The sequence below is a fragment of the Macaca fascicularis genome, chromosome 9 (assembly GCF_037993035.2).
Source record: "Macaca fascicularis isolate 582-1 chromosome 9, T2T-MFA8v1.1".
Classification (NCBI taxonomy): domain Eukaryota; kingdom Metazoa; phylum Chordata; class Mammalia; order Primates; family Cercopithecidae; genus Macaca; species Macaca fascicularis.
This window is the reverse complement of record NC_088383.1, coordinates 28,707,428-28,735,220: the sequence shown is the minus strand read 5'-3', so window position 1 is coordinate 28,735,220 and position 27,793 is coordinate 28,707,428. Positions and strand designations below refer to the sequence as shown.

Below are 27,793 nucleotides of genomic sequence, written 5' to 3'. Positions count from 1 at the left end.
AGTATTTTCTAGAAAGTAAGTTGAAACCAAGTGTCAGGCTTTTAGTACATTTTCCTACATGACAAGTCTTATCTTCAGTGAAACCCAACTTTTTGAAAAGTAAAGTAATAAAGTCAAATAATGTGTGCATGGGTGAGGGAGGGAGCAGGGAGAAGACTTGTGTGTTAAAAAGCAACTAAAACACTTCATGGTTTAAGCCAAAACAAGAGCAAAAATTCATCTTGTGGATATTCAGACAGTTCGCGACTTGTTCTGTCTGGCTAGGAGGTACAAGAGAAACTAATAATAAATCTTTCTGTATATTTCACATTTTTAGCTTGAGCATTTCAGCACTGTTCTGCCCTCCTTTGTGCTAAATCTTATATGCTGCCCAAAGACTGCTTGTAGAGGTAATTTGAATAAACAGGCATTTATTATAAGACTGTCATTATTTTTCCATAAAACTGTGGCATAACACAAAGCCTCCCACATAAAGCAGAACGAAAAGTAAGTGCTTGAAACTAAATGTGTTAGTGTGTTTATTAGAATTCTCATATCTTTTGTTGCACTTTGATGGAAGGCTTGTAGGAATGAGAGTTGGCTCTGGAGGATTTTATATAGATAACTGTAAAACCGAAAGTCATAATGAAATTCATGAGAATGTGATGGATTTAAAATTATAACCCTTGTATGTAAAAGGTAAATGTGATCTTTATTGGAATCACAGTTGGCTTTTTATGCCGTTGATCAATCTTAAATATTTATTTTCCGACTTCATTTCTGGGCATAAATCACAAATCTGTTCATTCAACTGAGTTTTACGGTATACCAGCTATGCCAGGCACTGTTCTGAGCACACAGACATTTTTGCTTTTGTGCCATTTATGTTCTAATGGGAGAAGATGGACCAAAACCATATTTATAATAAATTAGTAATAAATAATAAAATCCCTTGTATAGTTGTTAGAAGGTGATACGTCTATGGAAGAAAGGAGAGTGGAATGGGATAAGGGGATGGAGAGCTGGGGACACAGACAGGATAGATTTTGAATTGGGATCTTGGTGGCCCCATTCTGAGCAAGCTTTGAAGTAAGGTAGTTCCCCATGCCCCCTTCTGCTTAGCTACTGAACACTCAGGGATGATTTTATTTTGACCTCTTATTTTTATTGCACTCTTGTCATAGTTTTGAAGTAGAGTGAGATGAGTATTTTAGTCAGTCTATATAAGCATAGGGTAAATAGTTGCGTGGGAAAAAAATGGTGCTGTTTCAATAAGCTTCCCACTCCTTTTTTCTTTTCTTTTGTTTTCCTTCCTTCTTTCCTTTCCTTTCCTTTGCTTTCCTTTGCTTTCCTTTCCTTTCCTTTCCTTTCCTTTCCTTTCCTTTCCTTTCCTTTCCTTTCCTTTCCTCCCCTCCCCTCCCCTCCTCCCTTCCCTTCCCTTCCTTTCCTTTCCCTTCCCTTCCCTTCCCTTGCCTTCCCTTCCCTTCCCTTCCGTTCCCTCCCTCCCTTCCTTCCTTCCTTCCTTCCTTCCTTCCTTCCTTCCTTCCTTCCTTCCTTCCTCTTTTTCACTTTCTTTCTCTTTCTCTCTCTCATATAAATCGATGCTTTATTAATAATACTTTTCTCCTATTATAAAAGCACAGAAGAAAGGAAATCTGAACCCAAGTCAGAGCTTGTTACAAACTTCTAAGTTGCTGTACTTTTTATATAGTTCGATTCCAAGTGAACTTTAGTTTTATAGACAGATTTGTCACTCTCAAACACAAAAATCCAGATCACTAATATCATTCTAAGATTATGGGCCAAATATAATAGCATGTTTTTTTTTTTCATTTTATGCTTAGAACAACAAAATAGTGGTACTACAATGTGATAAATAGATATCCTTTCATAACAGGTGTCTGATGCCACAAATACCTAAAGATTTCCTTGGATTCGTCTTGCAGTAAATCAACTGAATAAATGTGTTTTTTTCAGTTAACAAAAAGCGATTTGGATACTTATTGCAGACTCCAGTAATTCTGATATTTTTATCGGGGTAGTAAGAGTAACAAATGTAGGCAATAGCATCAAAATGTTTGAGGGGAACTGTGGAAATAACTTTCCTGTGAAGCAGTACAGGTACACCAGAGGTAAAAGCGGTCTCCATTTTGTACTTACCTCATGATATGCCATTTTATTTTATTTTATTATTTATTTTTTATGGAGATGGAGTCTCCCTCTGTCACTCAGGCTGGAGTGCAGTGGCGTGATCTCGGCTCACTGCAACCTCCGCCTCCTGAGTTCAAGCAATTCTCCTACCTCAGCCTCCCAAGTAGCTGGGACTACAGGCACACGCCACCCCACCTGGGTAATATTTTGTATTTCAGTAGAGACAGGGTTTCAGCATGTTTCCCAGGCTGGTCTCGAACTCCTGAGCTCAGGCAATCTGCCCACCTTGGCCTCCCAAAGTGCTAGGATTACAGGTGTAGGCCACCGCGCCCAGCCATGATCTGCCGTTTTAATGTTTGTGCCATATGTACAAAGATCAGTAGCAAAAGTGAACAGTACTTGATCAGAACAACACATGTCTCTCCAATATCTAATTTAATATTTGACATTAATCCAAATATTAGACATCAATCCAAATAAGAATGGCTTTTATCATTAATGCAGTATGACTGTTACGTGAATATGTAGTGTGTTGAAACTAATTTGGTTAATCTCCACCTACCTGTTTCTCTCTTCTTCTCTCACCTATCATGAACATTCATTTTCAGCAGATTGTCTTTTCATGTTTAAGGTATCACCCATCTGTATTTAAATTATTAAAACCAATTTGATAGTCATCAGCCTTAAGAAAAATTATACTTAAATTTTATGTTGGACATTTAGAATAAAAAATATTTTATGGTTATTCTCTCTCTCTCTCTCTCTCTTTTTTTTTTTTTTTTTTCCTAAATGGAGTCTTGCTCTGTCGCCCAGGCTGGAGTGCAGTGGTGCAATCTTGGCTCACCGCAACCTCTGCCTCCTGGGTTTGAGCCATTCTCCCGCTGAGATTACAGGCACCCCCTACCATACCTGGCTAATTTTAAAATTTTTGGTAGAGATGGAGTTTCACCATGTTGGCCAGCCTGGTCTGGAACTCCTGACCTCAGGTGATCCGCCCGCTTTGGCCTCCCTGAGTGATAGGATTACGCCCATCCATATGCTTATTCTTTGTGACTGTCATTTAAAATATACATATATACCACATTTCATTGATTTCAGTAATTATTTTCACAATAGTAATACATATTGCTGTTCAAGTAAATGTTTATTCATTCGCACAGAATGCGCACTAACACATGAATAAGTAAAGAGTTGAAGGTTCAAAACACAATGCCTGAGGGCATGGCCATTAACAGGTTTTTTTTTTTTTTTTTTGTCAATATAAGAACATCATACCTCGTATTTCAAATCATTCTTTCAGTGCTTGTATGGTTTTGGGTGCTCTTCTAGGCACTGATGTTATTGCCTCAAATCTTTTTCTACTCGTTTAGCTTTGTTTTATTTTTTGTTTGTTTGTTTTTGTTTTGTTTTTTAGAGAGGATCTTGCTATGTTGCCCAGGCTGGACTCAAACTCCTAGTCTCAAGTGATCTTCCTGTCTCAGCCTCCCAAGTAACTGGGATTACAGGTGCAAACTGCTGCACCTGGCTTGTTTTTTTGTTTTTTTAGTGGTATATGTCTGTATCAGATTCAAAAAGTAGATTATTTGGGGGGACCATGTTGACAGAATGAAAAACTTGTATGCATCAACTATGAATTAATTTTGAAAGTATACTGTGCCAGCATTCTAATCAAAATACACTTTTTGTTTTTTATACATAAACATTTGTTACAAATCATAAACAAACATATTTGGGGAATAAAAAGAAAATCTGAAACAGAACAGAATGAAAATACCCTACATCTCATAATTACATTACATGAACTGAGGCAATAATGTTAACCAATTTCAAGATCATTTGAGGAAAAGGTGTCATATATGTCTACCTTCTTCCATGTAAATTAAAGCTGAGAATTTGCTATAGTTTTTTTAACCTTTTTAAGATAAACATAAAAGAATCTTTGCATGTAGTTAACAATGACTTTTCTTAAATGTACAATCTTAAATAGAAACTTTATTAACATTTTATCGACACTTTAAATGGGCTACATTACTTTAGTTAAAATGAATGAACCTTTTATAAAACCATACAACACATTTGCCTGCTTTCAATAAGGAGTTACTAATTAAATGCATAAAAAGGAATTTGAAATAGTATTATGCTTTTCTAATTATCTTAATTATCCAATTGACACACTTTTTTCCCAGGATCTTCACCCAATACAAATTGATACACACAGCTTTATTCTTCCTTTCCAACATGGTTTTATAAATTCTTGTGAAATATTTTTTAAATGAAGCAGATACTTACTTACTTACATTTCTGGTTTGGCTATAAACATTCTTGTATTTTCTTTTCAAAGCTGGGAGACACACCAACTTTAGTTCACTGCCTGAATTCCAGGTTAATAAGCTACAAAATCATTTTTAATGTGCCTTTTGGCTTTTACTTATATATACCATCTTTGTGTTTGATTTTCCTCAGTCCTGAATTGAGAATCCTAACAGATGCGCCCAGTGTCTGTGGTCCAGGCCTGTTCTGCACATCATCCTCATTCAGTTTATATTAGACTTCTCAGAGATTCTGCACGGAGAGCTTTGAGATGACCAGATTTGACGTGTGCCACTTTTTGTAGCCTGTGTCTCTGCCTGTTCCAGGAGCATAATTAGTCATCACAAAGTGCGGATTGCATGGACTGGGGATGAGAGAGTCCGTGAAGTTCCAATTCACAACCGTAAACAGACAGCAGAGCAACAGCTACCCGAGTTCATGTTTTACCGGCATATTCTTTTGATAAGATCATCGGTAGAGTGGAAAGAATGCAGACTTTCGAGTTAGACAGACAGGCTTTTGAATACCAGCTAAGCCACATGCCAGATGTGTGACCTTTGGGAAATTACCTCACCTTTCATTGTCTCAGTGTTCTCATCTGTGAAATGAGGATAATGATACCTTTCTTGCAGGGATGTTTTGAGGATGAGTAACAGTGTATGTGAACCGTGTCACACATGCCTGTCATGTGAAAAGAACTCACTATGTCCTCATCATCCTTATGCCACAGTTTGTTGTCTGTGGTTTAAAGACAAGCTGTTTAGATTCTGTTCTCTTCTGCGCTTTATCATTAGTAAGCTCAGCTGGAAATGAGCTACAGAGCCATCTACTTATATATGCACATGTAAGTGTATTTCACCAATTGTGATAGAAATTTCTTTATTGAAGGGGTAAATGAAACTATCCTATTGCAGAGGCATACGAATAAACCTAACTCGGTTTGCATCCCTAAATTGCTTGGAATGTAAGTAGATTTTGTATTCCAAATACCAACCAGCCAACTAAAAATGTAGTAAACTTAGGCCTAACCCTAGAAGGAGGATACAGGACGGAACGGTGCGTCTGAGCTGTGGTCTTTTAAAGTCCAGGGGAGACTCTAGAGCTTCTCCAGCGGGAATGGCAGAATGGATCCAAGGGCCTGACTGCAAAAATGCTGTTTGTAGGCCCACTGGACAATTTTGCAGTAAAAATGATTGAAATTATGTCTTTATTTTTAACCTTTCTTTGAAGGATACTTCTACCTTTGAAGACGATGACCGAGAATAACGTAATTTAGGGAAAATTTTCCAAATAAAGTCATTTGCCTCTGAATGTTCTTGGCACCCTACATGGGTATGTGAGGATGCTTGTAAGGGTTAGATTATAAAGTTATAACCTAGGCCCAAAATCAAATATAGTCAAAATTTAAGGCTATCACATTAGAGATGGCATATTTTTTCCCGCGAATTCAAATATACCTAGTTTTTTTTCCCTAGAGAGTTAAATTTTTTTTTTTTTTTGTAGTTAGGAAATGTTTTTAAGAATAAGAAAGGAAACGCTAGACTCTCCCTTGGCAAAGTCTCTCACACTCTAGGAATCACTCCAGAGCTGAGATCTCCTAAGGAAGTGGTGAATTTGCATCCCTTCCTGTACTTCTAGTTGTCTTGAGGGACAGGGCAGGCTGGGACACTCTATTTGCATATTTTTTTTTTAAGACGGAGTCTCACCCTGTCACAGGTGCCCGCTGACACACCCAGCTCAGTTTTGTATTTTTAGTAGAGACAAGGTTTCACCATGTTGGCCAGGCTGGTCTCAAACTCCTGACCTCAAGTGATTTGCCTACCTCGGTCTCCCAAAGTGTTGGGATTATAGGTGTGAGCCACTGCGCCAGGCCCCATATACTACTCTTGGGTAAACCCAAGTCATTTGTGTTGTTTTCTTCACTTCAATAGCCTTGACATGCTATCCTTAGTTGTTTTCCTCTTTCCTTATCATAAGGAAGTCTGATCTGTGGTTTCTATCCAAACACTAGTTCTTATTCCTAGATTTATGTGTACCGCTGGGCTTTTGTTTTCCTGTTCTTTCTTGTGCAGAATAGCTCCTGACCTTTTAAATCCAAACTTATTTATTATAAGTAGGCGCAAACCTCTGACTTGGTGAGATTTTCTGCTCTAGTCATGCCAAGCATTTACATATTGAAATACATATTGCTTTATTATAAACTATTTTTTCTCGCTTTCATATGTTATTTTTAGTTAGGGCAATGTATTAATTTGGAAGGGAGAATTATATTGGTAAGTTATATTAGCAATTAATTCCATTTCAGGATATAAATGGGATATTATGGCGTATTTATTATAAGAGGGAGAATTGAGAGTTGCTGTCTTACAGAACAAGGGAAAGTTGCCAGAGAATTGATACTGGACAGCAGTATGGAGAAAGGTTGAAGGTGGTAGTGAATGACCACCTGGAGACAGGTGTTTTTATCAAGGGTCAGGGACCTGGAAATGGCATTAGAGCAGGAACAGCACAGCCCCCCACTTCCTCCTCTTCGTCTTTGCTCATCCTTTTCCCTCCACCTGGGATGCCCACCCTACTTCTCTTTACACCTGCATGTTCTCCATTTTGTGGTGTAAAACCTTATTCTTTCAAAGCCACCTGTGACCTCCTCAGGGTGGAAGAAGACAGAGGCAAGGCAGTGAACAGTCAAGTACCTGGACGCTGTGCTAGGCACTGTGCACGAGTTCTCAGTTCTCATTCATTCCACCCAAGAAGGAGAGGGAACACGCACACTTTTAGAATTAAAATGAAATCTAACTACACCCTTGGCTTTCCCTTCCAGTATCACCAAGGTGAAGGCATAGCAGATGGGAAGAGACGGGACTCTACCTGAGGGCAGTGTGGTCCTGTAGCTTGTATCACCCGCTGAACCACACCATCCGTTAACTGACCCTGGTGGCAGCATTGTGACAAGCTTTTAGGTGGAGAGCAATGCTGGAAAGGGTGGGCTTATGTCCATCTAACTTTTGATTTCAGACTCATATTTGAAACTGCTCTTTGTTTTTTGTTTTTCTGGCCCCAGACTCATAATTAACCAGTGACTTTCCTTAAGATCCGAGTCCACTTATCATCTACTGTTGTCCACAGAATCTACTGTATGCCTTGCTTCTTATCGGTGTCCAGTGTGTATACATTGATTGAGTAAAGTGTGTAAGGTCTATGCAAGTTTTCAAATGCTTAAGGAAGTCTATAGTGCAGGAAAAGGTCTCAGCACATGTAAATGTGGCTGATTGTTTAGCAGATGTAAAATGCATAACTTTATCCCACATAAAGTCAAGGTGAAAGATTTTGTTTTATTAACACTTAAAAACATTTAAAATTGACATTATCAATTTTGTCTTATTAACACTTTGTTTTATTAACACTTAAAAACATTTTAAATTGACATTATCAATAATGTCTGCATTATGCAATTGAATTTTCTTAGGTGAACATATTTTTTAGGCTCTTGTGGGTAACTTATTATTTGGTAATACTTATTCTTTTTTTTTTTTTTTTTTTTTTTGGAGATGGAGTCTCGCTCTGTTGCCCAGGCTGGAGTGCAGTGGTGTGATCTCAGCTCACTGCAAGCTCCGCCTCCTGGGTTCACGCCATTCTCCTACCTCAACTTCCCGAGTAGCTAGGACTACAGGCACTTGCCACTACGCCCGGCTAATTTTTTTTTTAAATATTTTTAGTAGAGATGAGGTTTCACCATATTAGCCAGGATGGTCTTGATCGCCTGATCTCGTGATCTGCCCAACACGGCCTCCCAAAGTGCTGGGATTACAGGTGTGAGCCACTGCACCCAGCCTGAATACTCTTGAATATATCTCATTTAAATATAAATCTTTCTATCCTTTTTGAGGAAAAGCTGAGGATTTCAATTGAAAAAGTAAAAAAGCAACAAAAGAAATCTAACGTTTTCTTAAGTTTGAGTTAACGGGAAATAATCTCTTTACTTAGGATGCAAAGCTGGATCCATGTTTTCAGTCTGTCTTAGAGACTTATGTCATTTTCAGAAATGTGTATGTGGTGTTTTTCCGATAATGGAGTTCTGTTATCTGTTTTTCAGGTCCTGTGGGAGTAGGGCTGAATGAACTGAAACGAAAGCTGCTGATCAGTGACACCCAGCACTATGGCGTGACAGTGCCCCGTGAGTTCTGTGCTATTCAGTGTTCCCACGACTACACTTACAATAATTTAAAATTTTTAAAAAAACATTTACAAAAATTTGTTAACTTATTTTTAAAATTTTTGTGGGTACATGGTAGGTATATATATTTATGGGGTACATGAGGTTTTTTTCTTTCTGAGACGGAGTCTCGCTCTGTTGCCAGGCTGGAGTGCAGTGGTGCGATCTCAGCTCACTGCAACCTCTGCCTCTTGGGTTCAAGCGATTCTCCTGCCACAGCCTCCCGAGTAGCTGGGAGTACAGGCACGGGCCACCACACCCAGCTAATTTTTTGTACTTTTAGTAGAGACAGGGTTTCACTATGTTGGCTGGGATGGTCTCGATCTCTTGACCTCATGATCCATCTGCCTTGGCCTCCCAAAGTGCTGGGATTACAGGCGTGAACCACCACGCCCGGCCGAGATGTTTTGATACAGGAATGAAATGCTGATATAAGCACATCATGGAGAATGCGGTATCCATTCCCTCAAGCATTTATCCTTTAAGTTACAAACAATCCAATTACACTCATTATTTTAAAATATACAATTAAGTTGTATATTTATTGACTATAGTGACCCTGTCGTGCTATCAAATAGTAGATCTTCATTCTTTGTAACTGTTTAGTTTTTGTACTCATTAATAATGATTGCTTAATAGTTCCCAAGCACGTATGGTATCAAGCAGTGTTCTGAACACTCACTCATCTAGACCTTCCAGCCTGCTTCAAGAAGTGTAGAGTGACATTATCTCCATATTACAGAGGAGGAAACCAAGGCAAAGTGGTTAAAGGATTTCCCCTAAATTACACAGATTTTTGGCATAATATTTGTTAATCACAGCTTCCCTACTCTTAGGTTTTTACGCTGAATTTTAGTACACATATGACATCAAATTATTACTTAAAAATTTTCTTCCAAATAAAAGTCTAACAATTCTGTTTCCTAAAATAAGTGCTAATGTTTTCCAGAGGTTTTCACCAGCTTTAAGATTAGAAGAATCAAATCACAGAGAGCTGAAGGAGACTTATTATAATATAAACCTTTCTTAATTACTTTTTATATGCAGTAATTGGCAGATAGTGTTAAATGGGCTTTTCGTGACTCTATAGTTTAAATATGGTAAGCTTCTTTTCAGTACACAGAATTAGATTTATTTTTATAAAAGTGGTTTTCATAGGCATTCTTACAAATAAAATGTGATGTTTGAAACATTTTGATCTGCAGAATAAAAGCCATTTGACTACTTAATATGTTGATATTAGAAAGCTGTCTAAAAGGCTAAATTGAAATGTTGGCCTTTTCAAGCGGTTTTAGTACTGTTTTAAAAAATTTACTTGTATATTGCCCTTAGCGATGTTCTCTAGTTTTGGAAGAGTTCAACTTTATTTTAAAATTATAGTTTTCTGTGACCTCAAGTTCCTTCTTTTTACTACATTTTTCCAAATTATTGTTTGTAATCATTTTCAGTCATAAGTTATAGGACTGCTGTTTTCTACCAACAGAGATGAAAGTTAATGAAAATGTGGAACTAGGCAGTTTCTTTTTTTTCCCCCGCAGTTATTCACCTCTCTTACAAAAGCTGAATTCCGATATATATGAGTTGTTAGAAAAGTTTACAAAATGATTTTTAGGCTTACAGGTGAGCAATTATAGAAGAGACCTAGAAGATGCAAAAACAGATTACAAAGAAAAAAACAAATTTTTAGACTTCCTACTGTGTATTCATCTCCTTTGTTTGTCTTAATTTTTGTAGCCTTGCCAGTCAAGTATAAGGTGGTTGATATTATCTCTATTTCACACAGAAGGAGATAGGGATGGAAAGGATATGTTGACTTGGGTTCCGTAGATGACAGGTGCACTTGGATTTGAAACCAGGTTTTTTCTGATACCAGTTCTCATGTTCTTCCTCCTATTTAACACCAGCAGTCCTTTAAAACTACAGACTATCTTTGTTGTATTCCACTAAATAGTCAAAACTGACTTCTTTTGAAGATGAGAAATATCCATAAGGCAATCTATCCCATGTAACACCCTATGAGAGATGTGATATTACGGAAGGACCTAGGGCAACAAACACACTTTAGCCTCAATTTACCCAGCTGTTTAAATGTTTGCCTCTGAAGTTGTTACAGAAGTTGACAATATTACAGAAAGGTTTTGGGGCTGGGACTCTCCAAAGAAATCCCCAAAGTAGTTATTTTTCACCCTGATTTAATTTTAGACAGATGTTAATGTCAAAAGATCTTCATATAGTAATGTTTCGCAGGCTTGCCTGATGATAAGAATCTCTTAGAGTTCTACAAGAAGATATGCCCAAGAATCTGTATTTATATAGCAGGTGATTCTTGATATCAGACATGTTTGGAAAGTACAGCATCAAACCAGGGTGATTTAATTAATTAAAGAAGAATATATTTTAAGAGTCATTTTAGAATGTCAGATAGTTTTGCTTTCTAAAATACTTTGGGCAGAGTCTTGAATATTGGAGAAAAGTGATTGCTTTGATTATACCACCAGTATTGTTTGATGTTTATTTCTATAATTCTCTTTTTGAAAGCATGTATTACATATCCACCAGAAAAAGTTATGGAGCAAAGGAACTCCTGCACATTGCTGATGGGAATGTAAATCAACACAATCATTTTGGAAAACTAAGTAGCAGTGGCCACCAAAGCTGAGCAAACATATACCCTTGACCCAGCAGTCCCGGTCCTACTGTACACCCAATGGAAATGCATAAGTACATTCACCAAAAGACACGTACTGAGATATTCTTAGCCATTATTCATAAGTGCTCAGAACTGGAAACTACCCCAGTGCTTATCATTTGAATGGATAAGCAGAATGGAGAAGTATAGCACATGCATACAATGTAATACTGTAATGCAATGAGAATGAACAATCTGCAACTGCATGCAACAGTAAGAATGAATCTCGCAAATGTGTTGAACAAAAGGAGGCAGATACAAAAGAATGAATGAGACAGTATGATTTCATTTTTATAATTGCAATAAAGGCAACATTCATGTGTGCTGTTAGAAATCTCAAGGAGTTGGGTTAGAATGGGAACCCAAGAGGTGATTCTGGGGTGCTAGCAATTTCCTGCTTCTTGTTAGAGTGCTGGCTACATGGGGGTGTTAAACGGGTGAAAAGTAAGGAAGATATATACACTTTTATGTGTATATATGAGTTATTGTATCATACTTAGGCTTTTAAATGTTAAAAAGAAATAATAGTTTATTAACTGTAGTTTGCTGATTTTCTGGTTTTCCTAAAGTACTATAGTTATGTAAATATTTCAAGAGGAAGCTAAGTGATTTTACATAGGACATCTCTGTACTATTTTTGTAACTACTTGTGAATTTGCAATTACCTTAATTTTTAAAAATTATTTAAATGGATGCTAAATCAGGTACTCGAGCTAAAATGGCTGAATGAGCTATATGAAATGTTTAAAAATTATCCTTGTGATAATATTAAACGTTCAAAGTTGCTTTTCAAGAAAGTGGTGGCTGAAACCCTTGTTTTTTGCCTTTTGCTCCTCTGTGGAAAGTTTCTTATTGATTGATTGATTGTAGAGATGGAGTCTCACTACATTGCCCAGGCTAATCTCAAACTCCTGGCCTCAGGTGATCCTCCTGCCTCACGCCTCCCAAAGTGCTGAGATTACAGGTGTGAGCCACCATGCCCAGCCTGTGGGAAATTTCCTCCTTGAAAAGCAACATCAACGTTGTTTTAAGGCTATATAGGTTATCATCAGTAAATCTGAATGGCTATTAATACAACCAGTCAAAAGGGTCTCTTGTGCATTAAATTAAAATAAAATAGGTAACAAGAAGTATTATGGTAGACATCAAATACTTGATGGATTCCAAAATCTGTGTAGTCTAGAATTTGGGCATTCTTAGTCAACCACATCTATTAATCACTTTCTGTGGTTCTCAGAAAGATGTATATTGCAGTTTTTGTATTTTTGTAGGTTTTAAAGCATCCATGTTCTAGACAACTTCTTTGTCCATAGGATACTTCACTTGAATTTTCTTTTTCTTTTTTATAAAAAAGGCATTATAACTAGGGTACCAGTTAAAAATTTTTTTTTCCTGTCTCCCCAGGACAGCTATTTTGGGATATTTTGGGGAAGTGGGAAGAGGGCTCCTATTTTGTTTTCTATTTTGCCTTAACTGGTGTACACAGTGGGTACTCAGTGAGCTGTGACGAAGTCCTGCCTGCCTTGTGGTTAATAGGCACATCTTTCCCTTGGAATCTCCTTCTCATAAGAATTTCAGATATCTTATTCGGGATTCCTCATTGTGAATGAGTTCATGAGGTTCCTGTGGAACTCATTACAATTAGGCACTGACATTCTTCATCGGTAAAATAACATCAGACCTAGGTAATTCGGGTTGATTATGATAAGCAAACAATTTGGTTGTAGACACATTACCTTTTAAATGCATGTGGCAATGTCATAAATGTCTTGTTCAATTACCCCTTGATGTGGTTCTAAAAATATTTTAACCCTGCTGTGGGATGCCGTGTGTCAGGGAAGTGATCTTTCAACCATGTGTTGCAGATTTTCAACCAAAGTGTCCTGCCATCATAATTGAATAAAGACAATCTTTTCTCTGTCCATAAGAAAGAAATCAATGCACAGAAAATTCTCAATTTTGATTTTCAACAATACTTTTTACTTAGGCCTACTGTTTGCTGAAGGAACACTTGCAAATAACAACAACAAAATTGGTTAAGTAATAATAAATGAATATTAAGCCTAAACTCCAAAGTAGGGCATTATACTAATTTTAATATCTCTCACATTCTTGGATATTAATTGTGTTATATACATTCAGTAGGGTATTTTTCTGCTGTAAAACTTTAGTCTTTACGATAGAATACAATGTACCAGTTTAGAATACAGTATACCAGTACTTCATGCTGTTCCTGTAGAGTGTGACATTTCATTTTAAAGACTAGCACTACCTCTTGGTGCACCACCTGCAGAACAGGTACGAAAAACTGTTTCAAGAGACCTAAGCATTGTATTAAAATATTCTTGCTAACTAAATAAAAGGGAATTAAACTTTGGGATATAATTTAAATTAGTTGGATTTTATAAATTCATTACTTTTTCTATTAAGTTACATTTCCCCTTCTTCTCAGATTCTTTTTATAACATCAAGATGTAATTGGAATAAACAGCATATATTTAAAATGTACAATCACATCAGTTTTAGCATCTGCATACACATGTGAAAACATCACGACAGTCAACATAATGAATGTTTCCATCTCAAAAAATTTCCATGTGCCCTTGGTAATCCAGCCTTCCACCCTGTTCCCAGGCAACCGCTGATCTGCATTCTGTCACTATAGATTATTTGAAATGATTTAGTATGTTATCTAAATAGGATTATACAGTATGCATCCATTTTTGCCAGACTTTTTCCACTCAGCATAATGAAAGATTCACCCATGTTGTTTCCTACATCAATAATTCATTCTTTTTCATACCTTTTCATTCTGAATAGCATTTCATTGTATAGAAATACTACAATTTGTCTATACATGCACCTGTTGAAGAATATTTAGGGGTTTCTTCCTCTACCCCCATTTTTGGCTATGATAAATAAAGTTATTACAAGGTTTTTGTATAAGTCTTTTGACAAATATGTTTTTGTTTCTCTTGGCTAAATAAGTAGGAGTGGAATGGTGAGGCCATATGGCTTAATTTTTTGAGAAACTACTAAACTGATTTCCAAAGTGGTTATACCATCTTACAAACCACCAGTAGCATATGTGAACTGCAGGTGCTCCACATCCTTGTCAACACTTGCTGTAGTCAGCCTTCTGAATTTTTGTCAGTGTAGTAAGTACGTAGTGGTATCTCGTACTTCAGTTTGCCTTAACTAATGACTAGCATGATTTTATGCAGCAGTCCCCAACCTTTTTGGCACCAGGGACCAGTTTCACAGAAGACAATTTTTCCACAGACAGGGCAGGAGGGGATGGTGTCAGGATGAAACTGTTCCACCTCAGATCATCAGGCATTAGATTCTCATAAGGAGTGCCTAATCTAGGTTTCTCGCACGTGCAGTGCACAACTGGGTTCGTGCTCCTAATGCCACTGCTGATCTGATAGGAGGAGGAGCTCAGATGGTGATGCTCCCTTGCCTGCATGCTGCTCACCTTCTGTGTGGCCTGGTTCCTTACAGTCCACAGACTGGTGTGGCCTGGGGGTTAGGGACCCCTGATCTTCTTTGGTAAAGTGTGTATTCAAATCTTTTGACTTTTTTTTTTTTTTTTTTTGAGACAGAGTCTTGCTCTGTTGCCCAGGCTGAAGTGCAGTGTTGTGATCTTGGCTCACTCCAATCTCCACCTCCTGGGTTCAAGCGATTCTCCCACCTCAGCCTCCCGAGCAGCTGGGATTACAGGTGTGTACACCACCAAGCCCGGCTAATTTTTATATTTACAGTAGAGATGGAGTTTCACTATATTGACCAGGCTGGTTTCGAGCTCCTGGCCTCAAGTGATCCACCTGCCTCAGCCTCCCAAAGTGTGAGATTACAGGTGTGAGGCACTGTGCCTGGCCCATTTTTAAAAAGTGGACTGTTTGTCTCATTACTGAGTTTTGAGAGTTCTTTACATTCTCTTGGATACATGTTCTTCATCTGATAAATGTGTTACACATATTTCCTTACAGTCTGTGGCTGACCTTTTCATTTTTTTTAATGGTGTCATTTAAAAAGCAAAAGTTTAATTTTGATGAAATCTAATTTATCATTTTTTCTTTTATGTTTTATAATTTTTCTGTTCTATGTAAAAGTTATTTGTTATCTCAAGGTTGCAAAGACATTCTCCTGTTTTCTTCTGGAAGTTTTACAGTTTTAGGTTTTATATTTAGGTCTTGACCCATTTCAAGTTACTTTTCGTGTTGTTACTTAGCAGACTTGCCTTGATCCTGATCTCAGGGGAAAACAGCTCCATCTTTTACCGTTAATATAACGTTGGCTTTATCAGTTTGAGGACATTCCTGTTACTCCTAGTTTGCTGAGACTGTCGCGAATGGTGTCGAAGATTTTTAAAAATGCTTTCTCTGCATACGTTGAGATGATTGTTTTGTCTGCCATTATTCTCTTAATGTTGTGAATTCTACTGCTTTTCTAATGTTAAGCCAACCTTTGGGGTGTGTGTGTGTGTGTGTTTACTAAATTATGGAAATGATTGAATTTAAGTTACTATTTTATTATTTGTTTTCTCTTTGTCTCTTCTGTATTTTATTGTATTTTTCTTCTTTTTCTGTCTTCTTTTGGATTATTTTGGTGTTTTTTAGTTTCCATTTTAATCTACCTGTTGAGTCCCTGGTGGTATCTCTGGATTAGTTTTTACTGGTTGCTCTAAATATTAAAGTATGCGTATCTAACCATTCATGATCTGCTTGCAGTTTAACTTGGTGTATTTCACATAAAATACAGAAACCTGGCAGCCATTTAAGACCCCTTCCCCCAGCCTAATCTTTTTGTTTTAGGTGTCAAATGTATTATATTTGCATACATTGAAAACTCTATCAGACAATATTATAACTTTTCTTTAAAAGAGTCATATATGTCTTAGTGAACTTAAGACAAAAAAAGTAGACTTTTACATTTACACAATTATTTGTTCTTTCTTCATTCCTGAATACAGAAGTTTCCTTCTTATCACTTCTCTTCAGCCTAAAAAACTTCCTTGAATATTTCTTTTGGAACATTCAGCTGTGAATTCTATTAGTTTGTTTGCCTTTATTCTTGAAACACATTTTGATTAAGTCTTTTCCTTCAGTGCTTTAAAGGTATTATTTTATTGATTTCTTATTTTTATGATTTATAATAAGAAATCTGTGACAGTTTAAATCATTATTAACTTATGTGTTCTGTGATTTTTCCTAGCTGCTTTGAGATTTTTTATTTATCTTTGACTTTTAATAGTTTGATTATAATGTGTGTAGGCATAATCTTTTCCTTCTGAGTGTATCCTGTTTGGGATTTGCTGAGCTGCTGAAATTGGTAAGTTTATATATTTCACCAAATTATAGCAGTTTGGGGTCTTTATTTTTTCAAACATATTTTTCTGCCCCAATTTCTTCTTTCCTATCCTTCTAGTACTCCTATGACATATATGTTTTCTCATAGGTCCCTGGAGTTCTATCTATATATTTTTAATCTTGTTGTTGTTGTTTAAATTATATAATTTTATTGCTCTGTCTTCAAGTTCACTGGCTTTTTTCTGTCATTCTGTTTTTGGGCCCATCTAGTGATTTGTTTCTATTGGATATTTTTATTTTTCACTTCTAGAATTTCTATTTGTTTTTTCTTTATAGTTTCTCTTCCTCTGCTAAGAATTTATATTTTTGTTCAATTCAAGTATATTTTCCCTTACCTTTTCAAGCATAGTTATGGTACCTGCTTGAAAGACTTTGTCTAATCTAACTTCCAGGTCATTCAGGGTTGCCATCTGTTATCTTTCCCCTTGAAAATGGGTCATTTCTTTTTTTTTGGTTCTTTCATGTTGAATAATTTCAGATTGCATTTTGGACATTGTGAATATAATATTGTATTAACACTAGGTCTTGTTACAATAGTCTGCAGAATGCTGATGTTTTTATTTTAGCTTCCAGCTTCTTTTATCTCACTTACCTTTGTTATATTGATTTGGGTCTGTTAGGGTGCAAGGATTAGTCTAAGACTTGTGTGCATGCTTCAGATCTCAGCTCAGTTCTTTATGCCTTTTCTTCATTGGCTTAGATATGTTTTGTGCTACTGTTATTCAGGGGTTAGGCTGAGACCTGTACCTCCCACTCTCAGTTCACTTCATGAAGCCTTTGCCATGCTAGTTTGAGTTTGAACTGCATGTATATAGCACAGAGGCAATTCTTAGGCTATTGTTGACTCATACACAGAATTAAAGTATTTTCTTCTCCGGCTTTCTTGTCTCCTGGATTTCCTCCACACTTTTCAACCCACAGGGACTTTTTCTCCCCCCCCCCCCCCCCACCCCCCTGGTTCTTTGCACCAAAACGTTAGAGCTTCTATTGACATTTAGCTGCAGATTCTACCATGCCGCTCTGTGAAGGGTTCCCACCCTTGGGGCAAAGCTAAGAGGAAAATAAAGTTAAACTCCTCCCCATGCAGTTTGACTCCCCTCTACAGTCTACCTGCTTTACTTATTTTCAAAGTGTTCAGGTCGTTTCTTAGCATCCATAGTTTTTCGTTGGGATCTGCAGGAAGGATGGCCTGTAGTGGGTTTCCATTTGCCATGTCAGCGCTGGAGTGCCTTGGGCTTTGTTCTTGTTGTCGTTTTAATGAATCCTATATTTTCTGCTCTATTTTAATTCATTAATAAATAATTAGGCAAGATTACTGAAAGGTTAGAAGTTCAATAGTATTCTAAGATGATGCTATTTATCACTTTGCAAAGGAGGAATGAGTGGCACACAGAAGTGTTTGGCTTCACTTGGCTGGTAAAACAAAACTTTGATGGCATATCCACTATGTTCCATGAGAGGAAGAGAGCCAAACAGTTTCAGAGTTTACCTAACAACTTAGTGGTTAATAGATTTGCTTTAATGAATACAGATCAATAAAGATAATAAGCATATTATTTGCAAGAAAGGTTTTTTTCCTCAGGAGTTTAAATACCACTCATATCAGGTTACAGAGCCTTCAAAATAGCGAATAATAATAGAGACATACAATGCAATTAACTTTTCAATCCATCTTCAAATCAATATAATTTTAATAACAGTGGAAAATCTGGATTTATAACAGCTTACCATATTTTATGAGCTAATTTGCTTTTTAAATACATTTTTAACTCCTGTTGAAAAAACTAATTAAATACACTTGATTTCTTTTTTAGTATTTTCCTTAAGGTGGCTGATATGGGCTTTTCTCAACTCCTTTTCATTAAATTGTAGATACTACCAGAGCAAGAAGAAGCCAGGAGAGTGATGGTGTTGAATACATTTTCATTTCCAAGCATTTGTTTGAGACAGATGTACAAAATAACAAGTATGTGGACACTTTTGAGAATTTTCATGCGACTGTTTTTTTATAAGCACATGCCTGTCCAGTTTTAGACAACTGAGAGTTCTCCTCCATTTTAAATGTATTTTAATTATCATAATAATATTTGAAACAGATGAAAAGGCAATCATTTGGTTGATAATTATTGTTAATCTTCACCTCTAATTTTTAGTAACCTGGATTTGCTTCATTTCTATAAAATGTATAGATCCTGTTTTGAAGAATGAGGGAAGGTTGTAAGTGTCTTATTTTGACCTCCTTCTGGCCCACTAATTGAATCTTAACATATAATTTGGATTGAATTTTACTTCAAAAACTAATGAACAACTGGGTAGTATATCACTAGCGCCAGCATCTGCTTCACACACCTGCATCTCATTCTCTCATTGGCTCTTCAAAAAATTGAAATGATGATAATAAACTTGCTGGTACCATCTCCTCTAGCTAGCTCCAAGCCCACCCCAGTGCCCCCTGCCCAGGTTTTCCATCTGCTGAGGCACGAATATTTTAGGGCATCAGAAGCAATATGTGTTTTAATGCAGGATTATGGGATTTTATTGAAACATCGAAATGCTTTTCTCGCATTTGGCGCAGTGATTGTGTTTTTATAGCACATGATCGGCTGCCCTGGCTCCATTAGCCACCACCCAGTGCCTCTAGTTCTGAAGCTGGGCTGGGTTACTCTGTAGCGTGCAGTGAAATTCCAGTAGTTTCTATTGTTTGGCTTATTCACCATTTTATTGCATTGCATTAGTTCTGAAAAAGAAAGGGGGTGATGGAAAACATTAGAGCCCTACTAGACTAAAGTACTTTTTTTCTGTTTAAGTGTAATTTAAGCAAGTGTTACTGATTTGAAAATGTAAAATAAAAGATTTTTTAAAAACTGACATTTTGAAATACTTGGCTCTGTTTGTATTATTAAACACAGTTTAAAAAAATTACATGTTCAGCAGAAATGTCTTTTACCTATGAATTTAACTTGCCACCTATAATTTTTTTAAATTCACAAATGATTCTGATGCATCTAATTTTTTACAGGTTTATTGAATATGGAGAATATAAAAACAACTACTACGGCACAAGCATAGACTCAGTTCGGTCTGTCCTTGCTAAAAACAAAGTTTGTTTGTTGGATGTTCAGCCTCATGTAAGTAAACAATGAACTATTCAATACCCTCCTGACCCATGTCATCTACAGCACCTCATGTGAGCATTTCAATATGAAATAAATAAAAAGTCAACCCACTTTTGGCTATATGTGGCTTTTCTGAGATGGCAAAAGCATTTAAATATAATTTGAGACATGTTTGGTGGAAAAAAAGAAAAGCCCATAATATTATTAGAAAGAGAAGTGGAGGAAGCTCCAAGACCTGTGTTTGTAACTCTTATTTATATTCAGTTATTGTCAAGTAAAGCAACTCTTAGATATTTCTATCTATTCTGTATTTTTTAATAATACATCACATTGTTACATGCATAATGCATTCTTATGTGTTATGTATTAGTATCAGTGTCTATAATTTTTAACAATGGACATTTTGGTTCCAAGTCTTTGACTTGAGTTCTGTATATATCCTAGCAAATAACCCCCCACTAGAACTGAAGGGCATTTTGCAGGAAATGAAAGCCCCATTGTGTTGCCATATCTGCATCTGTCATCCGGGAAACTCCGTTGTGAACATTCTGAACTGAGAATTTCAGTGGATGAAGCCATTCAATTTCCTGTCAAACCATACATCTTCTAGTAGATCCCCAGTCCACAGCATTTTCCTCATCCCCCAGGGACCATGGTTTCTCCTCCCACTGATAGCTGTACCCTGGGATGCAAAACCTCCAAATGCTAGAATGACCTGTGGAAGCCCTTTGCACCTCTAAAGGAGGGTGAATCTGCAGTAAAAGGGTTTCAAGAATCAGGAAGGCTGCCTTGTGACTTGGGCACTGTGTCAGTCCCTTATTGCACTGCTATGAAGAAATACCTGAGACTGGGTAATTTATTTTAAAAAAAAAAAAAAAGAGGTTTAATTGGCTCACAGCTCTGCAGACTGTACAGGAAGCATGATGCTGGTATCTGCTCAGCTCTGGGGAGGCCTCAGGAAACTTACAATCATGGCGGAAGTCAAAGGAGGGGTGAGCACTTCACATGGCCAGAGCAGGAGGAAGAGAGAGAGAGAGGAGCAAAGTGCCACACACTTTTAAACAACCAGGTCTCACAAGAACTGACTATTGTGATGAGAGCACCAAGGGGGATGGTGTTAAACCCCGGGAAACTGCCCCTATGATTCAGTCACATCCCACCAGGCTGCACCGCCAGCAGTGGGGATTACATTACAACATGAGATTTGGGTGTGGACACAGATCCAAACCATATCAGGCACAACAGTGAATGGGACAGTCCTGCTTCTGCAGAGCCTCTCTTCTGGTGTCCCGGGTCCAGTTGCTCTCAGACTCCCACAGTGTAGTATCAGCTCATGAAGAATAGCTTTCAACTCTCACCCTTGATTATAGATGGGTCCCCAGAAGTATAGAGTATAGAACATCAACGATTTGATGAAGGAATGTGGACAGGCATCAGGGAGAGCAGGAGGCTGCCCTTGTAGGGCACTCTGAAGGATAGGGCGAAAGAGGAGAACTCCTGCCTGAAATCAGGAAGGGGCTTAAAAGGGATGGTTGGAAGACATTAATGGACAGAGGGTTATTTAACTCATCACACCTTTGGGGTATTTGATCTAAAAACCAGTTTTGTGATTTTTTTAGTCACTTCTGTTCAATGTTAATTATGATGTATTTCAGGACATTTTTAAATGCCAAGTTACATTCCCCAGCTTCTTTTCAGAAGTGTTTGTTACATTTAATTGTCAACAGTTAATTGAATAATAGTATATTGAAAGGACTACTGATCTTAATTAAAGAATAATTTTGAGGAATTTTCTCCTTAGAAAGAAAATTCAGTAATTCATGATGCTATGGAGAAATGTGAGAAAACTTTCTTTTCTTCCTTGTAGACAGTGAAGCATTTAAGGACACTAGAATTTAAGCCCTATGTGATATTTATAAAGCCTCCATCAATAGAGCGTTTGAGAGAAACAAGAAAAAATGCAAAGATTATTTCAAGCAGAGATGACCAAGGTGCTGCAAAGCCCTTCACAGTAAGTATAGTGATGCTTGGGGGCCAGGTGTGGTGGCTCACACCTATGTAATCCCAGCACTTTGGGAGGCTGAAGCAGGAGGATCACTTGAGTCCGGGAGTTCAAGACCAACCTGGCCAACATGGTGAAACCCCATCTCTACAAAAAATATGAAAATTAGCCAGGCATGATGGTTGCACACCTGTAGTCCCAGCTACTTGGGAGGCGGAGGTGGGAAGATCACAAGAACCTCAGGGGACTGAGAGTGCAGTGAGCTGAGATCACACCACTGCACTCCAGCCTCGGTGACAGTGAGACCCTATCTCAACAACAACCACAAAAAGCTTGGAGGTAAGATGTAAGCAGTAGATACAATGTAAGATACAGTTGTATATATGAAAACATATATACAGCTGCATGTACTCGGCAAGAGTATAATAGATTAAAAAAATCAGTGAAAGAATTGTATTTAGGTATGTACCTTTTGAACAGTTACACTTTTTGTGCTTCGGTGAATGGATCTTCATATTCTTTTGACTGAAACTATTTTGTATGCTATTATGCATACATTTCATACTATTGTAATCTGAACATTTGTGTAACATCTAGACCAATTAATTTTCAGAGCAGCCTTATTTTTAAAGCTAAAAATACCATGAGTTACTGTTACTCATTAAGAGTCCAAATGAAAAATTTAATAATTTGCCTTGCTTCTCTCCTTGTCAATAATTATATTTAGCACAGCAAAAGAAAATCACTATTTTGGGGATAGGATAAGTAGACCAATATTCCTCAGCAATAATATATTTTCTTTTTTTTTTTTTTTTTTTGAGACGGAGTCTCACTCTGTCGCCCAGGCTGGAGTGCAGTGGCCGGATCTCAGCTCACTGCAAGCTCCGCCTCCCGGGTTTACGCCATTCTCCCGCCTCAGCCTCCCGAGTAGCTGGGACTACAGGCGCCCGCCACCTCGCCTGGCTAGTTTTTTTTTGTATTTTTTAGTAGAGACGGGGTTTCACCATGTTAGCCAGGATGGTCTCGATCTCCTGACCTCGTGATCCGCCTGTCTCGGCCTCCCAAAGTGCTGGGATTACAGGCTTGAGCCACCGCGCCCGGCCAATATTTGTATTTTCTATGAGTGTTATTGGAAGTGATGATTGTGGTATATTCATGACTATAATGGCTTCTGGCAAGACCTTTTATTGTTTTTGTTCTTAATCTTAATATATTCTACCTTTGGACCAAAAATCAAAAGCAAAGAAATTAAATGTCAAGAGCTTATTTTTTTCTTCCCCCTCTTAATTAGCTCATCATTAACTTTAGTCTGTGTTAATTTTTGAACTGTTCATTGTGGTTACAAAATACAGATCACATTTCTGATTGCCAGTATATTTGATAAATACCTTTTTTTACATGCCAACAGTACATATCCGTTCTGAGTAGGTAATGTCATACGTTGTTAGTTACTCAGGCTCTTGATCAACACTAAAATTAAATTTTCTGTCATCGTGAAATCTTATGTGACAATGAAATGCAGACTCAAATTATTTCAGCATGTTGCAACATAAAGATTTATTGTACTATTTAGACATTTTAAAGGTTTCTCAATGAAGATAAGAAAGGATAACATATTCTTAGGATTTGGCTCTCTTACATTTATGTTATATAGCCAACTAAAATACTTCCTGGCTTTAAAAATGTGAGACACGAAGGCTCTTGAAACACTTTTAATGAGACATCGAAAGAACATGGTAATCAGCCGGGTGCGGTGGCTCACGCCTGTGATCCCAGCACTTTGGGAGGCTGAGGCAGGTGGATCACTTGAGGTCAGGAGTTCCAGACCAGCCTGGCCAACATGGAGAAACTCTATCTCTACTGAAAATATAAAAATTAGCCAGGCGTGGCGGCGCGCTCCTGTAATTCCAGCTACTCAGGAGACTGAGGCAGGAGGATAGCTTGGACCCGGGAGGCAGAGGTTGTGGTGAGCTGGGATTGCACCACTGCACCCCAACCTGGGCAACACAGTGAGATTCTGTCTCAAAACAAAAAACATGGTAATCATCCTTTTACAAATTTGTCCAACTCTGAAAAAGGAGTTTATATTATAAATTCCTTCCTATGAATAAGCATAAATAATGCAGCCAAAACATCAGAGTAAACACTTCTTTCCTCCAATAGCTATTTTAATACTGACAGTTCCACATAATGATGACTTACTGACTCATTATCCTGCAATTCAGTTAAGGCAGGAGTTTTGACTCTTGCCAGAGTAGTTTTTTGTTACAAGCAAATCATAGAAATAGTATTAGAAATTGTGGCTTCTGAAGCACTTGTGGTTAAAGAGGATGACTTTTATTTCTGGCTGAGGGGAAAGACTGAACACAGAACAGCATTAGGTAAACCAATTGTAGAATGTTCGCATTGATGTGAAGTGAGGTAATGGCCTGGTTAACCAATTATTTTTTTAATACTTCCTTTTGTAGGAAGAAGATTTTCAAGAAATGATTAAATCTGCACAGATAATGGAAAGTCAATATGGTCATCTTTTTGACAAAATTATAATAAATGATGACCTCACCGTGGCATTCAATGAGCTCAAAACAACTTTTGACAAATTAGAGACAGAGACCCATTGGGTACCAGTGAGCTGGTTACATTCGTAACTAAGAGAAATTTCCATAATCGTCTTTTTTTATAGAGTGCATGATGAAATCAGTTACTGTTTTGGTAGGGGGTTTGTAAATCTATATCACTGTCATAGATGTACAATCTTGATTCAAGTTGAATGCTGGTTTTGTTTGTATCTTTTTACAGCCTTATTTCAAACACCATGTGTGAGTATAAGATCAGAAATCAAAATGTGCACGGTACTGTATTCTAAGCAAAACCTCAAACTTTCTGGTTGTCTTTAATACAGCTCTCTCTCCAACATGAGGCTGAAATTTTCAGAGACCTAGCTAGAGGCTTAGTATGTATTGGAATTCAGCGCTTCTGCTGGTCTCCGGTGTGGCGGCTGCCGTTGAGTTTGAATGTTAGCTGTTGAAGGTATCAATTCAGCAGCCATGAGCAGCTTCAGACAGACAGGTCAGCTTTGCTCTTTCTGGGTGGACCATCACAGATTTAGCCGGGCAGGTGGTAAGTCGTCCTCCTACTATTCAAAAAGTATAGACTTTTTCTTACATATTCGTGATACGTTCACAGTGTGTGCATTTTAAAATAATTCTTAAAGGAGTAACTGAAATTTTACCTTGAGTGAATGACCTTCATAATATAGCTTGAGAAGTCCTTTTGAGTACCTGTCAGTGACTCAACAAACATTTAATAAGGGAAAGTAGACTTTAAACAGTTATTGTATATGTAACTAAAAGCCTTTCCTTGTGGGATTAATATTAGAATGGTAGTCTTGTGGCAAGAAATGATTACAAAGGATATTTTTATTTGTAAATCCCCAGAAGACAATTTATGAAGTCACCCAAAATGTTATTTTAGCTGGTTTTGGATTTTTCCAATAAATTAGAAGGATTTCTATTCTAAAACATGTAAAACATGTTTTACGTATTACTGATACAATTAAAGATTATTTTTCATCTATGTGCAATAGATCATCCCTCTCTTTAAATTGCTCTGAGATATATTTTAGAAAACTTTTCATGTAATGTTATTTCTTTGTCGTCAAAATGATTGTTAACACTGTCCAGACACCATCCTAACCTTGCCATTGTTAAAGAAGTTTAAGAAAGACTCTTATATTGTAGATATTTAGATGGGATCTCTCACTTTTCTTTGATACTACTGATTCTCAGCAAGTGAATTATATAGTTCAAAATGCTAGAAATGTCTATACGTTCTATAAGAGAAAGCATATCCTGCCATTCTTGCATGCAGTGAAGCCCTGCCAGTCGAAAATCATTGCATCTGTGACTTTCAAAGAGGAAAAAAAAAATGTTATTTTTTGTTGATTTGTAAAGAGAGTTTAAATGTCATGTGAAAAAAATAGAATGTAGTAAAATTTTATATATCTATGAAATATTTGAAAGGCATATTTTTTTAAATATCAAATGGGGCTATTCATAAAATAAATTGATTGTATGTATAAATTTAAAAGAGTAGTTTTATAAATCATGGTCAACATTCCATGTAAATATTTGAGCTTTACACAGATAGATCCAAGTGCACGATCTGTGCACTGCACATTTGATAGCATTTTTCATTGGTTTTCCTTCAGACTTGTCAAGTTCATATTAGAAACAGAGACAAAAACCACTCCAATGGCCTTGACACATAGTCACACCAAAATAGATAATCAGATGAAGTATTATATAACAACATGATCCAGACAGTGAGTTCTAAGTGTATTAATTAAATAGCAGAAATTTTGTTTTTAAAAAATGAAAGAGGGAGGGTTGCCAATCTGAAGTCTTAAGTAGATTGTTTGGGTAGCATATTTCCTTCTTTGAACATTGTCTAAAATTTTCTATAAATCAAGACTTCTTGTACAAAGAATGATGGGAAATATGTAATAATTCAGGCAATCACCTGAGTAATTTAGGCAGTCCAAATTCTTTACCCTGAAATACCCACATTAAAAAAAAATTGCAGATAATTGCTTCAGTTATTTACTTTGGGGACAGAGATGTAGTGTAAAGTGGGAGATACTGAGTCCTTTTATGGTGGTGGTAATAAGATGTTATAAAAATATAACGTTTTAAAAAAGAAAGGTCCAGACCTTTGTTTATTTAAGGGCAGAGCTAGAACAATATTTTTAAATAATAGGGGAAAAAAGGGGGCCCTTTGGCAATTTTAGAAATCAGGTAGTATACTTTTTTTTTTTTTTTTGAGACAGGGTCTTGCTATGTTGCTCAGGCTGGTCTTGAACTCCTGGGCTCAAGCAGTCCTCCTGCCTTGGCCTCCCAAAGTGCTGGGATTACAGGTGTGATCCACCGTGCCCAGCCTGTAGACATAGTCTTAAAAATGGTGTTTATATGGCCATCTTGATGCTTAGAAAGATACTTGATTAAAATTTAATAAGGCAGGGCCAACTCCAAGAGTGCATCAATAACGGCAGCAGAAAGGCCCTGAATCCTGAACTTTCTTCCCCCAGCCTCCTTCTCCAGCAAGGAGAATAGCACTCCTCCCTTCAGAAACCAGCTCCCTAAGTTGGAGTCACTATGTAAGAGAAGAGGAATGTTCACTTTTTAAAATTCATGTATTTAAAATTCAAGACCAAAAAGGAAATTCTGTCCTCCTATTATTGACTATAGTCAATTAAACATAAAAAGGTAAAATTAAAATTTAATTTTTTACCCTTATTTTACTGACCAATATGGAATTCTTGGTATCTCTAAGGCTGACCTTCCTGGTATTGTGTAATGATTGAATGTATCTAAACTGTAATAATTTGAAATTGACAAACCTTCTCAGACTTAACAAAACTATGTTCTTAAAATCTTTCTAAAGATACAGATTTTTATTATTTATTTTATTTTGACTAGGAAGGATTTATAAATAAATGTAATGAAAAATCTTTGATCTTAATAAAGTACCTTCAAACAATGTGTGTACTTACTTGAAAATTGTTTTTGCACTTGGATATTCTATTTTATTATACTACTATTCTGATCTATTCCATTATATTATTTCCCATGGTAGAACAAATTCTATTTTCTACTGTGATATGAAGTGATGTAATTGAACTTGCCATGTCTAAAATTAAATTTCATATTTTTTTCAGTCAAACACTGCTTTCATCAAGGCTGTTGGAGAGATGGAATTCACTAGTGTTGTTCTTACCCATACAGTCCAGCAATTTAAAAATGTGGAGAACCTCAGTGGGAAGGAAGAATTAGGACCATCAATGATGGGAACACACCTCCCCCACTCCCCACCTCCTCTCCTCCTCCCCACTAGGAATCAGTGTCACACACATCCTCTTCCTGAGCTCCAGTTAGGCGAAACTCAGCTTTTACAACCGTGCAT

The 27,793-nt window shown here is 37.0% G+C and overlaps 1 protein-coding gene across 7 annotated transcripts in view; it reads left to right on the top strand.

The window, feature by feature from the left end:
* Positions 1 to 27,370, top strand: part of MPP7 (MAGUK p55 scaffold protein 7) — a 252,467-nt gene extending 225,097 nt beyond the window's left edge. For all 7 annotated transcript variants that reach the window (XM_065520448.1, XM_065520447.1, XM_074000707.1 and 4 more), the window contains 5 exons: positions 8,534 to 8,614; positions 18,587 to 18,680; positions 19,734 to 19,842; positions 21,698 to 21,841; positions 24,301 to 27,370. In XM_065520448.1, coding sequence (XP_065376520.1) covers positions 8,534 to 8,614; positions 18,587 to 18,680; positions 19,734 to 19,842; positions 21,698 to 21,841; positions 24,301 to 24,480 — 608 coding nt within the window. In that variant the 3' untranslated portion in view covers positions 24,481 to 27,370. The remainder of the gene's footprint in view (positions 1 to 8,533; positions 8,615 to 18,586; positions 18,681 to 19,733; positions 19,843 to 21,697; positions 21,842 to 24,300) is intronic.
* The last annotated feature ends 423 nt before the right edge of the window (positions 27,371 to 27,793 follow it).